The following is a 15,735-nucleotide window of genomic DNA, read 5'->3' on the forward strand; positions in this document are numbered from 1 at the left end:
ATAATGTTTTACTGAAGTAAAAATTTTGTTCCGTTCCGAGCAAAACCATATACTAGACTGATAAAAATAAATTAGGTTCGCTTTTTAGCGTGATCCAAATCTTTGGAAGATGCTTTCTGATTTATAATTTAGGTGCAAGCTTATTACCTTCTACCATTTCTTTTGTACGAAAATCAGTTTCTTAAATATTTTCACAGAATACTTGACTATACGGATAAGTCGCGCCCACTAATAAAATAATGGGATATAATGAAATATCAGTTAATTACGATGTTTCTTCTGCCTTCATGAGACTGAAATAGTGTTTTAATACTGGGCGATAGTTGCAATACTTTCGCCCGATATGCCCGGGGAAAGTAAAAATTTTGCATAAATTTTTTCTACATCGTTATAAAGGGCTTACCTGCTGCGTTAAGAAATCAAGGGGGTGAGGGCAAAAGCGACCTGTCTTTCTGACATTGAAAGAATCGGAAAAATGACTCAATGTCAGGGCAATCGACTTCACCCATGTTTTCTACTCGTGCTCCCCCTACCCGCCTCATTTACCAGCGAAACCCTATCTACTTATTATATTTTTTATGAAATTTACAGTAGGGTGGTTAGGGAGCTAGCCTCTCACTGTGCAGGTCTGGGTTCGAATCCCGGTTTGGGCATGGATGTTTACTAACACTAACAAATTCCCTGGACGGAATCATACTGATCCCTTGGGAATACGTGAGGATCACGTTATTAAAAAAAATATTATCGATATAAGATCGATCTCAGCAACCCTGAGCTAGATTTCCACTGAGATTCTCATTCGTGGTGATTAGAGATGCAGAGTCATCACTACATCATACTTCCCTCCACACCAAATAAAGTGGTGCCCTTAAGGGCCCCCACCTAGCATTAAGTAGCAGCTTGCAAACCACAAACCTTTTTTTAAACCCCTAGAGTACCAGATCTCATCTGTGCCGGTATGCCGGTGATCTGTGCATGGCCATTTTGTTAGGACGTCCCGTGTTTCATGGGCCATTCTACTGGTTTTTGAAAAATTCACACCTTTTCCCCCACCATACTACATTTGAAAACTTTATTTCTACGTCTGTGTTTTTTTCACAGCTCTCTGTGCCCCTACCCCAATCACCAATCATAGCTCTCCTTCCACTCGATTTGCACCCTTGCCTCCCCCTCCCCCACCCGGAATATTCCAGGGCCGCAAGAGAACAACCACTTGACGACAGTTGAAAAACATTGACGTTTGTATTTCAGAAATACTTCCCGCGAAATTATTTATGCCATACTGCATGCTATTTATTATTCATTATCTACATATAAAATTACCATTGTAGCTTCATTATCTCTGTATCACATTCCAATCCATCATTATTATTATCTTAAGGTATTGAAAAAAAAATCCATGCGCCTTCACTAAATATGCATACGTACCTCATCTACTTCGAGATAATAAGGCGTATTTTGGAAATCCGGAGCATGGTCATTAATATCCTGGATATATACAGTGACAGGCAGAAAAGCTTCATCCTGAAAAGGAAAAAATAAAAATAGTTATTTCTCGTATATTCTCATAATCCTTAAAAACTACACACTAATAATACTGTATAACCAGTACTTTACAAATTGAAAAATAATTTGGGCGTCACAGGTGTAAATTTCTTACGAGAGGAGCATTTTTTGCTCCTGCTTGTCTGCTCTTAAAAGAGGGGTGCCGAATTCAAGTTCAAAGACAAAAAAAAGGCTTCGTTGACCAAAAATATTTGGTCGGGGGGCGCCAAACAAGTCCCGCATGGGCATTTGTTTTCGAGCCGCTACTGAGAGAGAAACTACCCAAAATTATATGCTTTTTCTGAATTTTACGGGACTCGGTGACCCCTTCATGTGTTGATAAGCACTTTAAAATAATTTGCAAAAGGAAAAAAGAAATTGTGTTGTCTCTCCCAGATTTCTATTTAATAATCCCATGCATAAAACTTTAGGCTACAATGTCAATTTTAAAAGCCCTCTTCACTATAGGATACTGATGTTGCCTAGATACCAGAATACTCGATATATCCAGGCGATCCTGCACGCGTATTTCTACGGCACCACTCAGACGAATATATTGGAGCATGGGAGACTAGAATATCTACGCGACTGGTTGACTATCGACTTTGCGTTCTAGTCTTCCCCTTACTTCAGCATCATGATTCCGAAATATATTTTTTATATATGCAACCAGCTTTCCGCATGTAAATGACACAGCCCCTCTCAGGCTTCTTCAAGTGTCATTCGTAGTTAATCGTTCACTTTTGTTGTGTCGGGATGTCTCCTTGTGTCTCAATAGCACACTTATTATAAATGGTTAAGTCTTTCATACCTGTCTCATCTTCTCACTACATAGTGTTGACACACAAATACGTAGTCTTGTGAGCACGTGAAATTGAGAAGCAGAAAAATGCGTAATTTTTCCTGTCTTCTGGAATTTGAAGTGTTTCTAGCACCGTCATGTTTGAGAGAACGCGAAATAAGCCCTCCTCACGCGGGGAAACTAAAATCGATTTCGAATAGGTTGGCGACGAAGAAAGTGGGAGACTGAACGACTCTAGTTGCCCATTCTTCCTCATACGTGGCACGGCGAAAACACTTCAATTCTAGAAGACTAAAAACTAAAAGCCTGATCACCCATCGTTTGACCTCGATCACGAAAATATGAAGAAATATTTCGACAATCACGAGACTGGAGTTAATTCCGGCGATTAGCACGCCAAGCCGTATATAGGTTTTCTCATCATTAATACGCCAATATTCTCGTCTGAGATGTAAAATAGAAATGCACGTGTTGGATCTCCTGGTTACGGATTCTTCTGGTTTCTCTGTGACTTCAGTATCCCCGTGTGAGGAGGGACTTATTTTTCACTCTCGACATAAATGTAACTTGTTTGTTATTGCCAAGGCTATATATATATATATATTGACACATTAAAATTCATAATAATTAGAACAATCATACGGGCCCACGTTGACATGAAATTCACGATCGAGTTTTGATTAGTGCAACATTTATAACAACATTCTGTATGGATAATCTTAGGATTGTCGAGGAAGATAATTGTATATATTTAGTGAATTGAATCCTATACACATATTGAACCACACACACAAGTAGTTCTAGTCCTTCCAGATAACGAGGTACTGCGGTATAAATATTTATTATTATTACTACGGAAGATAAAATGCTTTAAAAATAGCTCGTATAGTACGAATCTCCTTATTTTCGCATTTATTTACACACTGTCCCACTGCTGGTGATAGAGATAAACGCTTTTCATTGTTCGGCCGAATGAGAAATACTGATCAAGTTTTATCTCGCTTGAATCAGTATTGTTTAATTCGTTTGTTGGTAAAAGAAATGGAGCCCGTTAGGCAATAAGAACCTAATTTAAAACGAGCACGTTTCGTATATGCGTCACGTGTAAAGACTTTAATTAACAGAGAAAGGGAAAAGGTCAGAGATATCTATTGATTGCGACACATGAAATATAACACTATTGCGAGGATCATTAAAAATATAATGAATTCGGAGCTCCGTTTCAAACTTTTCAAGAAGGAAGAGTCACATAACCACTATCGAAAATGACCACGAATCAAATCTATTGATATAAAAGATCGATTGATGATAAGTTATTAAAAGCTGAAATCTATATTGTCGATATATAATAGAATTTTCAACGCATAATATTTCAAACATATCAAATTTTTCCGTGTGAGCGAAAAAAAAAATTGTGTTAAAATTTCAATATAGGCCATGGCCACTAATATCGGTGAGAGGTTGGCCATATTTTAATATAACCTGAAAAATATATTTGAAAATGTTATTACGTGTCCTCTCGTTATTGTCATTAATTGCTAACCTAATTTTTGGTGCTTCGAAACTAATTGCGTATTTATAAATGCTTTCAAATTTGTTGGGCAATTTACTTTCATTATTCATCTAAAGCAGCGGTTCTCAACCTTTTCTGACTCGCGGAGCCCTTTTCAGTGTATAATTTCTATGGCGGAGCCCTGTTTAACTCGTGGAGCCCTTTTTAGTATATTATTTATATAGCGGTACCCTTTAGGTCTCGTTTTTTTGTTTGTTTATCAAATTCATTGATTTATTTTGTTATCCTCGAGTGTCCGCGGAGCCCCTGGGAAGTGCACACGGAGCACCGGTTGAGAACCGCTTAGTTAAAGATCGGCTTTCAATTGTATAATCCTTTTTGGACTTGCCCATGTCCATAAAAACAACACTAAAATTAGAACAAGTATTAAATTTTAGTCTTCCTTAAAATTTGGTGATTTAAAAGGAATTAAATTTATGACATATAAAGCAAAAGGGAGCTTTGATGAAAATTTTTTTCTGAATTAATAACACTAATGTTACCCATTGGGAACACTGACCGTTATTTAATACACGTTCCAAATAGAATTTTAACATGGATGAGTAAATATTTTTTTAGAAATATACTTTCTATTACTAAACACCGGGTGTCCAATAAATTCGTTAATAGTTTAAGAATTCATAAAAATTTAGGACTTGGTATATTTGAATGCGGTTTGCATAAAAGTTAATCTCACGGAATTTTTTTTTGTTGCAGAAAATAAAATTAGTACAAGTCCTCGTCGATAGAAGGCGCGTCCAGAAATCAAATCAATCAATGTCAATATGAAAATCGGACACCGTTGATTGTCACTAAAAATGTTGACGAACGTAGAAAATTTGTTAATTATAGCTAGAATTGATAAGAAATTGCAAACGGCAGAAAAAGTAGAGATACGGCAAATTATAGTGAATTCAATTTTAAACCATGTCAAATAAATTTGTAAGCTGTTTAAAAATTTAAAAAAATTTATTGAACTGGAAAAATTTGAATGCGGTTTGCGAAAAAAATTATTCTTACGAAGGAGGATTAGCTATGGCACAGAAAAAATATAGTTCCAGTCTTCATCGACAGAGGAGGCTGCACGAAAGAAAATCATGGGAAATAAGCAAATCAGTCCAATAAAATGCAGGGTGTACGATAAACACAGCTCATTTCTGAACTTTCCTGTTACTGACACTTACATAACGCTTTCGTTGTGACGTCGACCAATGATGGATTTAGCACTACTGGTAAAGTTGTTTTACCTCAGCCACGAATCACCGGCTGGAGCTTTACGAACGTTTCGGACACAGAAGAGATTGTAGAAAAGTTCAAGTCAGACCACTAATGTCGAAATTTTGTGCAGCTCCTCTCTCAACAAAAATTTTAACTAATTTTTTTGCACCCAAAAAAAAAAACCTTAGTCAGAATAGCTTTTTTTTTCGCAAATCGCATTCAAATTAACGAATTCCTTCAATTTTTAAATCATATAAGAATTTATGGGACACTCTGTATCTTTCATGCAAATTTCACTTTAAAGCAGTAGCTTTTAGACCGAACAATTGACGTCAACATGAAGCCCATTGACTAAAAAGAGAAGGAAAACTGGAGAGCTATTTATCTCTTGTTTGTTTGTTTTCCTACTTGATGCTTACGAAAGCAAACTCCTATCGTATAATCTGTGGAATGGGTTATCGTATGTGCGTGTTCCTGGCACATAGACTCCCACTCTTTCTCTGTCTGCCTCGAAGCCGGTCTATACAAACTTTAGGACATGAGGGAGTTCAGAGAGGACTGATAATGCCTTCGGCGCCAGACCGACGAAATTGTGGTCGGGAAAACGATTACTCAGTTCGCATCCAGGAGATCATAAGCTGGTTAAGTCCGCACCAAGTGTCGGTCAACGATCCTTTATTCAATTTTTTTTTCTACATTTTATTTACTTCATATGCGCACATAAATTATAAATAGTATATTACGCCATGATCTACGATTTATTCGCCTAAATATTGGTCTCAGAAAAATTCCGTAAAACGAATTTAGAAAGCTTATAAATGAAACCGAGATGACATATCTCGGGGATGCTATATATATCATGCACAACCTCCGGCCCGCGTGCCAAGTGCGGCCCGTCGAAGGGGCTCCATCCAGCCCGCGAAAATAGTTCCGATAGAAAACAACCAATGCACACAGCACCATAAATACCCGGCTGACTATATTTCTTTCATTAAAAATACGGGATATTGTTGTCAAAGGCAAGTAAAGTTGCTGATTTATGAAAATGAAAAGTTGCCCAAATCTAAGTAAAGTTTGCATTTACAGCCAAAAACATTATCAAAGGCAAGTAAAGTTGCCCATTTATGAAAATAAAAAATTGCCAAAGGCAAGTACAGTTGACCATTTATGAAAATAAGAAATTGCCAAAAGCAAGTAAAAATCTAACTTACTGTTCCTGTGGCTCCTTTGCATGTCAATTTGAACTTCAAGACAGTTTGTGGATCCCTCTGTGACGAATGGAAATAAATTGCAGATTAGTTAGAGAACATGATTGTGACATAACAGTGAGATAACTGTTGTTTCAAATTACTGATACCGATACATACCCTATCGACCAGATCTTCCAGAGACCTCGCTACTTTAATTGACACTGTCTTGTTGTCTATGGCATCTACTTTAAAATAATTTATATCGCTTAAGCTGTTGTCTACAGGTTCGAGCTTGAATTCGTACCTTGGATATACTTGGACTCGGAAAACTTCGCTATCTGTATTTACAAATTGGAAAAGAAAGAAAAAACCTTATTCACATATGATGAATTCAATTCTTGAACACATTAAGATGAATGCAAAAACTTGGAAACATAATTCACTTGGACATAAAGTGGATCCCGCTTTCTTAATGAGAATGACTTAGAAGTGAGAAAAAAAAAAAATTCGTAATAAGCGGGGAAAACGTTATGGTGGGAACGTTATAAGCGGGATCGACTGTATTGAACATTTTGCGTGTAACTTGAAAAATCCAGATTTTTTTTTTCCAAGTACTGTAATAAGTTCATCGATATTTTTTCCTTGTTGTAATTATGTTTTTATTACATTTTACAATTTATTCATTATATCTTTTGGTTGCATAATTGAATAACTTAGTACATTTTTCCATTATGGTAGTTCAAGGGGAAAAAACAACGTACATATATTCAACAAAACCCGCATTTCTTCTGGTCTTTTTATATCTTTCTTTTTTAATTCTTGTGATCATCTAAATTTGTATTGTTCTCTGTATGTTTATTCTTTATTTGATCATCTATTATCATCTATGATCATATATTTTTTTATCTCGTTGCTGAAATATTGCCGAATTCACCACTCATTATCGCTGAATGAAGCTCTCAATATCGCTGAATGAAGCTCCCAATAACGCTGAATGAAGTTCTCAATATTGCCGAACTCACATCTCAATATTGCAGAATTCACGTCTCAATATTGCGGAACTCACCTCTCAATATTGCGGAACTCACCTCTCAATATTGCCGAATTCACCTCTCAATATTGCCGAATTCACCTCTGAATATTTGAATGAAGCTCTCAATATTACTGAATGAAGCTCTCAATATTGCCGAATGAAACTCTCAATATCGCCGAATGAAACTCTCAATATCGCCGAATGAAACTCTCAATATCGCCGAATGAAACTCTCAATATCGCCGAATGAAACTCAATATTGCCGGATTCCCCTCTCAATATCGCTGAATGCAGCTCAATATTTCTCATTGCAGCTCTCAACATTGCTCAATGCAACTTTACAGTGGAGGCAATATGCTCTCAATGGTGAATGAATGTATTATCTATCGGTAAATGCAATCATCTCAATATTGGCGAATGTATTATCTATCGGTAAATGCAATCATCTCAATATTGGCGAATGTATTAACTACAATGGCCAGCACTGCAATACGTGTATCAATATTGTCGAATGCGATTAGTATTTAAATATCGATTAACGCAATACGTATCAGGTCATATCTTCGATATCAGCGAAAATGCAATATTTTTTCAAATACTGATAAACGCAATACTCCTATTACTATCGAATGCGATACTCTTATTACTAAACCAACAAATTATTAAAATGAGAGAAAACAAAAGAAAAAAAATGACTTTTAGAATATACTGCCATATTTTTTGATAAGTTATATTTTTATATTTTTCTCTCAGAAACTCTACTTAAATCAGATAATCTAGATTCATTTCACATAATACCGAGAACTATTCATTCGGACATATTGCGTAATTTTACGTTTTAATTAGTTTTTATATTAAAATAACTTGAATGATTAACTTTAGTGTTTGATTATTTCAAGGAAAAATAATCCACTAACCATTTTTTTTATTTACGTCGAATCGAAAATCACATTAAATATATTAAAAACAAATTCGACATGCGGAGAACGTAAGTATACTCGGGTACGTAGGTACAAAGAGTAATCTCTCTCTCCTCAATATGTTTCATCACTCATTTTCTCATTATTTTATTCGGGAAAATAACAAAAGCAGTACTTAAGGTGTCTCCTCTTCTAATTAACGGATCAGCGATACAAACTCCTACACTTTTTTTTTTAGTGTGTACCATCTGTACAACGGTATTTCCTCCCCAATACCACTAAAGGTATGACCGAGAGAGCACTCTTTCTCTCTCCACGTATAACGATCAGTACAGTCATCCATTATTAATCTTTCAAAAAACACTGTTACACACGTTCCCATCCTCCTCTTGATAAATTATTCTTCTAATGGCTCTTTTTCCTTTTCGGATATAACGGTACATTTCTCCGCCAGTTTTTTCTCCCCCTATTCCAATACCAGCTCCCACTGCCCCCCCCCCCCTTTTTGGGATGTTTGCCAGCACGCGAAATTGAAATAATGCATCACATACACACGACAAATGCTTGTATTTCCGGAAAAACGGAAATTTATTTGCTGTACATGCAAGAGTATTCCGTGTTGTGGGTGGACTTTTATAGAGTTGTAACTCTTTTTTTCTAGAACTACTTATTGAATTATTCTCGTGGTAAGTGAATCTAAACGTAGAAAAATTAGTGTCAGTTTTGTTCTAGGAGAATTAATTCAACTTGTTAGAGAGGGGCAATTCAAGTATTACGTCAGCATCGATGGGGGAGGGGGCTTCGGGTTTGCTGACTTTTGATAACGGGGGGGGGGGGTTGAATGATGCTTACGTCATCAAACACCGTTTATAAAAATATGAAATATTTTTAATGATATCTTATTCGGTGTGCCAAAAACGAGGACAACGTCCTTAGTTTATGGGCACCTGAACTAACATTTCTCCCATATTGATAAGTCCTGTATAGAGCCACTTTAGTGATCTATAAATGTTCCGCAGATCCTTCAAGTGATCTAAAAATGTGCCACAGACCTCTTAAATGCTATGGAATTGTGCCACAGACCTCTTAAATGCTATGGAATTGTGCCACAGACCTCTTAAATGTGCCACGGGTCACTTGAGCGATCTGTGAAGGTGCCGCTTGGTACCTTTTAACAAAATTAAGTTTGAGGTGGCGGGCCACATCAGGATAACCCCGAAGGCTACATTTGTTCCACGGGCCATTGGGTTCATGATATTTAGAGAGTACCGGGTTCTCCCTCAATGCTTGACCAGAGAGGGGAAACCTCAAGTGAGTGGTGATTGAGAAATGCTGATGTATGTGTTATTTTTAGAATAATATAATTGCAACATCATTGCAAAAGCTCAATTTTATGATAAATGCGTATATGTATATTTCACTCACCGACAGCTATGTTTTCTTCTACTCTTTCGAACCTCCTGTTCTCACCGATTGGATAAAACAGGCAAGCTAAAATGAAGAAAAAATTGAGGATTAATAACTCTCCGTGCAAAAAGAACAAGAACGTACAATATTATGAAATATATAAATTATGTATACGTAAAACGAATAAATTTGAAAATCATGAACATTTTATTGAATACAAATAGAGTGGATCCCGTTTATAACGTTCCCACTTAGAACTTTTTTCCGCTTCGTACGACTTACTTTCGTGTATATGTTTCGGTAAATGTGATAAATCGGTTATTATGCATACTTACCAACTGGGTTGTTTGGTTTAAACCACGTTGGTTTTAACCAAGTGATTTAGAAAAAAAAAACCAGTCTGGTTTATTTCAAAAAATCACATAAAAGTGGCCTAAATATAATTTTCCCCCCTGAAAAATATCATATTGGTTCATTATTAGCCAAAATCGTTCATTCTTACCACATATTATATTCTTGGGGCATATTCTGATGGTACATCTTTAAATGGTGTAAGATGATATAAATGATTATTTTTTCAAAGAAAATCTTATAAAAGCGGTCTGAATATAATTTTCTTTATATTAAGTATCTTGGTTGCTTAAAGTTATATATAGAAGCCAAAATTTCTCATTCTTGCCACATTTTCTAACTATTGGCTACATTCTGATGCTCTCTCTTTAACAAATTCATGAATAAGGATTGTATTATACATCTTGATTTAGTGATATATTATCTCACAGGGTTGTTTTTGTTTTTTTCCTCCACCAAGAAGCAGCAACAGTAGTGACATCATTATGCAAGGGGCAGGTGATCCTATAATTCAATAAAGACACCAGCTGCCCCTAAAGGGCAAAGACCAGTGTACTAGTAGTTACATTACCTCGCAGGCATTTTCATTTTCTTTCCCGTAAGAAGTAGCACATCTCATACCGTATATCACCCAGTCTTAAGATTCAATAGTTTTTTTTTATACTTTCACCATTAAGCCCAGCTAATCGACGCTCAGTAGTAACAGCTTAATGAAAAATAATCCGATATACAAATACAAATACAAGTACAACGCCAAAACAGGCAAAATGCCCAACGAGGTGGCTGAGAAAAAGATGCCCATAAAAATATGGATGTCATATATTTCAAAAATACAACAACCCAATTAAAAATGCAATTAACTCAAATTATAAACAATATATACACATGATAAAATAGTATACAATGCCCATAAAGAATACTTATGGTTGTCTTATTCTAAGAATGGATAGAGCTTCTCGATTTACCCCAACATGTTTATTGTATTTTTTTTTAAACGTGTCAATTGTGTTAAAATTTACTACCTCCGGGGGTAAGCTATTGCATTTATTAACAACCCTATTAGAGAAAAATTCCCCGCGACACCATAACCTTGCATTGTCCCTCACCAATCGATACTGGTGTCCCCTTCTAAAAGCAGTCGATTGGCGGTGTACTAAAAGTTCATGGTCCATCCTATCCCTCCCATTGGAAATTTTGAACACTTCGATCATATCTCCTCGACACCTACGTTCATCCAATGTAAACATATTCAAAAAATGAAGTCTCTCTTCATAACTCAAGCCCCGTGTGCTAATAAGGACACGCGTAGCTCTTCTCTGCACCCCTTCAACCAATTCTATGTCCCTCTGTAGGTATGGTCTCCAAAACCTTACAGCATACTCCAGTCCAGGATGAACTAAGCCTCGAAAAAGTGGAAGAATGACTTTAGGAGAACGCGAAGAGACCTTCTTGAAAATGAAAATATACAAGGTGATTATAATTAAAGTTTTGATTCCAAAACTATACAATAAAAGCTACTGGTCTGGATGACTTGAAAATTTGCATGGGTACTCTGGAAATTTCTTTGGGAAAAGAAAAAAAGTGCAAGTAGTGTAAAATTTAGATGATGCACTTGGGGCCAATTGTGTGTGTGTACTTTAACCAATTTGTACTTGGGGCTTCCGAGGCTCCGGGAGGGAGCCATGTCAGTCACTCCCGTGTGTGTGCGTGTGGGGGGGGGGGGCATGCTTGAATCAATTACTTGATATGTATTTAAATAATTAGTTATTTGGAGTGAATAATAAGAATTACATATAGTTACTCGGGAAATCTAAAACAAGACGCATTATGGTTTTTCTCTCAAAACAATAGCATAGAGAATGAGTAATTGTAGAAAACTATGGGTTAAAATATTTTTAATAAATCCAAATATTCTTCAATCATAAATATTTTTGAACAAATATTTAAACGCAAGTAAGAAAATTTGATAAAATATTAAAATATTTTTTAAATTACAATTTTTCTTCGAGAACCATAGGAACAAGGAAATTTGGGATGAAAATGATCCAAAATAATAATAATAATAAATAAATAAATAGAACATTAAATTTTTTTTCAGGACTGGGAAAATGTCCAAAAAATTTTCGCCGGTCATGAAATAGTACGTGCTGAACCAGCATATTATATGCTAGCGACGGGATGTGGTTAAAAAATCACTCCTACAGGACTTTCGTGCAGCGCCTTTTATCGACAAAAGTCCGAACCAAATTCTTTTCCTGTGCCAAAAAATCCTCCTTCGTGAGAATAACCTTCTCAGCATGCCGCATTTAAACATGCACACTAAAATTTTAAATTTTAATGAATTTTTAAGCTATTCACGAATTTATGAGACACCCTGTGTTAAATTAGTCTCTTTGTTACTGACAAATATGGAGAAATGAAACCTCGACACTAAGGGGATCTAATAATAACGCCGATCTAAACGTTCCAAATACGTGACTGGTAACTTTACGAAAAGTCTTTTATTTCAGCAGATTATAAAAGAAGAGAAGATCGTTGTCCAATTTCGTCAATTAAACCGAAACCGGAACAGACAGATAGCGAAGAATAAAAACTCTTAACATTAACACCGAAGGGAAGATGTTACGCTGCTGGAACATCAAAAAACTCCCGCTCGTGTCACATTTCGAGCACCGCAATCCATCACGAAATGGACGATAAGATAAGAACCACAAATGAGAATTTGGAAAAGAAAGAGATCTTCATAGTATATACAACTCATGAAAAGAAGAAGTATTCCATGCTGTGTTTCTTTACTTAAAAAACGGACTACAAATGTTTTTTAAGATCTGGGTTAGAATAGTGGCCACCCCACACCATGTTGAATGAGACCACTCGAGCGTTTCGGATGGGAAGAATACCACCACCACCGCCAACACTGGATCCTTAAAAGAACAATGGGAACCGGACGTCCTAAGGTTAAAAGCGGATGCTTTTGATAAACACTGTAAACGGCACACACACAACAAGACTGGACGTTCTCACCTGTTCATTCTGTTGTTTCTTCTATAAATCGATCTCTCATGGCTTACCAGGGCAAAACTATCCAAGCAACAAGATGTCGGTGGCGATTAAACGTCCTGAAATCGGGGCTAAGTTCTCTCTTCTTGTTGTTTCCCGTTATCAGATCATGATTCGATCCAGAAACATGAGGCGATGTTTCGATTTCTTAGATCAAATCGACTACTGCCCGTGTAATAAAACTGCAAGTTAAGTTCCTTGGTGGTATTTTAATTGTGATATTTAAGAGACCGTGTCGGAAAAGTTTTATCGATACGGATTTTTTCTATTTCTCGTAAAAAATATATGAAATACTAGGCCATATTTCGCCCAGTGTTATATTCGTAAACCAAATTCGTTTGAGATGAATAACTTCATCGAGAGACGAATATGAACTGAAATTAATTTAAACACGCTTGTTTCAATTCGCGCGTAAAGTGTCCATATGCTACACATCAGAAAAATCTTGACAAATTTGAAAGAAAGGCGTCAGCGGAATTTGTAAGAAGCCAAAAAAATAAATTTATTATTCGAAAAAAGCTATCCAATTAATATCCTAAATCCCGCTAATCCACTTTTTTGACATTTTTGAGGTTGTGGCGAGTTAACATGTTATTAGACATGCTGACACAAATTACAAAAAAAAAAAAATGTATTAACCCCAAGCTCTCCAAATTTAGTGTAGTCACACATCAAAAATTTTATGCACCAATTCAGACACTTTAGTCACTAAGGGGAGCCAGTGTCTGAGATCAGTCAAGCCCTGGTATGCATATCACATTCATCTCCATGTCAAAAATATTATCCTGCCACATATTATTATGTCGTATCTTATTTTGGGAAATAATGAAATATTTCTAAAATCGCTTTTCGGGGCCTGGTGAAAATTTTAGATTTTTGAACCTTAGGCCCACTAAAATGCTTGAAACAATTCAAATTATCCCCAAATCACAGTACGAGTGGTAGATCTAAGTCTTTATTCGAACCTATATAGTTACCACTAATATTAAAAACAACTCAATAATTCACATTTAGTTAGAATTAAATTTTACAATTCTTATTGAAGACCCTAAATTGAGAAACGCGGTTTATAAAAGCAGCAGCTGAGCAGGATTTTAGCTTTCTAAAGCAATTCCCGTGTCGTCTTCGAACAGGATCGGAAGAATAAAACAACGGTACTTAGTGCATTCTGTATGACATTCTGCAGATTCATTCTCCAACCTCACTGATTATCACTTTGGTTTGACGCATTAAATCGATAAGGAAGACAGATTTTAAGTCTCTGAAGACAATATCATTCTGAAATAGAATTCTTTGAATGCTTAACTTTGCTTAATTGGAGCGAAACCAGTTAGTTAAAAACAAATTGGGTGCTAATTTATGTAACTGAAGCTAATCTTCTAAAGAATTTCAATCGGGATTAAGCTTTCTGAGCGAAATTCTATACAAAACGGTTCGGTTAATTTTAATACAATTCAATTCGATTTTTCGACTCAATGAATTAACACGAGCTCAAACATCGATATCTTTCGTCAACAATCCACAAATCTTTGTACGGGATATGTATAAAATAATAATTTTATAAAAAAATTATCTGTGAAATCATGAAATGACTAATATTGTATTGCGCCCAAAAAAAGGATTGCATTCCTTTCATTCAACGGCGAATTATGATGAAGAAATGTTTCCAAATGACCTTACGAAACTGATACTTTACACGTAAAGGCACATTCTTCAAACAAACTAACATACCATGATGCCTGATTAGCATTAATTTCGCATTAACGAATCAATGGAACTTGTCAAACTTATAACTTTCAAAACAAACGGAGGCGGGATCTTGACCATGTGGATTTACGACCATGATTTCTGTTCTTAGAAATGCGCGCGTTTTATTTGTTATTTTTATCACTTGCCTAAACATTCACAAAAGGAGAGATAATTGGTTATATTATCTGGTCGGGAAAAAGAAAAAGAAATGGTATTTTTTTTTCCAACTGGTTCAACAACCAACACCATCTCATTTATTTATTCCCGAAACGGGCGAACCCACGCTGGAGCCTACAGACAGTCTACAAAAAGGCGAACGGCTTAAGGTCACCCGGTTAGCCTGCAAGATATCCTTGGCTTGTGCAAATTATATCGGAAGCGAATTGTTAAAGAGGAAGGTTACGTGTGTTCTTCGAATGATCGACCAGATTTAGATGTGGTAGATGCTCTATTAACCTTATAGGAAATCACCAAACGCGATCTTTGAACATCTCGGGTAATGGTCATTATGCAGCCACCAGGTTTTCATGCCTCCGCAGTAATAAGAATGCTTCTTCAATTAAAGTCTTTTGAGCAAATAAATACGTGAAAAATAACTAGTTTTAACGATGGTGCGCAATCTTTCGGTCTCTCGAGGGAACTATAATTCACCTCCTCACATAACCTATTCTATTCATCATCCAATCATTATATAAGTACCTTTCAAATACAAATAGCCTATTTCTCGGTTAATTCTTATCTCTGATATCATTATGATACCTTTCTTGTCCTAAAGGAACTGATCAGAATTTAAGACAAGACATTGAAATCATTATTATTTTTCGTAGAGATAATAGGTTTTCGTAATTAAGGTTAAATAATTATTAAATAAATGAGAATTTTTTTTGATACTGAATGTGCATCGCATTC

At 35.9% G+C, this 15,735-nt stretch overlaps 1 protein-coding gene across 3 annotated transcripts in view; it reads right to left on the bottom strand.

Moving 5' to 3' along the window:
- The window catches only part of LOC149068618 (protocadherin Fat 3-like), a 181,316-nt gene that overhangs the window by 80,390 nt on the left and 85,191 nt on the right, over nt 1–15,735 (bottom strand). For all 3 annotated transcript variants that reach the window (XM_089250408.1, XM_089250406.1, XM_089250409.1), the window contains exons 3-6: nt 9,685–9,750; nt 6,485–6,645; nt 6,329–6,385; nt 1,429–1,524 (exon numbers count right to left, since the gene is read on the bottom strand). In XM_089250408.1, the coding sequence (XP_089106534.1) occupies nt 1,429–1,524; nt 6,329–6,385; nt 6,485–6,645; nt 9,685–9,750 (380 nt within the window). The remainder of the gene's footprint in view (nt 1–1,428; nt 1,525–6,328; nt 6,386–6,484; nt 6,646–9,684; nt 9,751–15,735) is intronic.

Source organism: Pholcus phalangioides, unplaced genomic scaffold (genome assembly GCF_987345545.1).
Source record: "Pholcus phalangioides strain wild (caught in Gottingen) unplaced genomic scaffold, Ppha-v1.0 ptg000024l_1, whole genome shotgun sequence".
Taxonomy (NCBI): Eukaryota; Metazoa; Arthropoda; class Arachnida; order Araneae; family Pholcidae; genus Pholcus; species Pholcus phalangioides.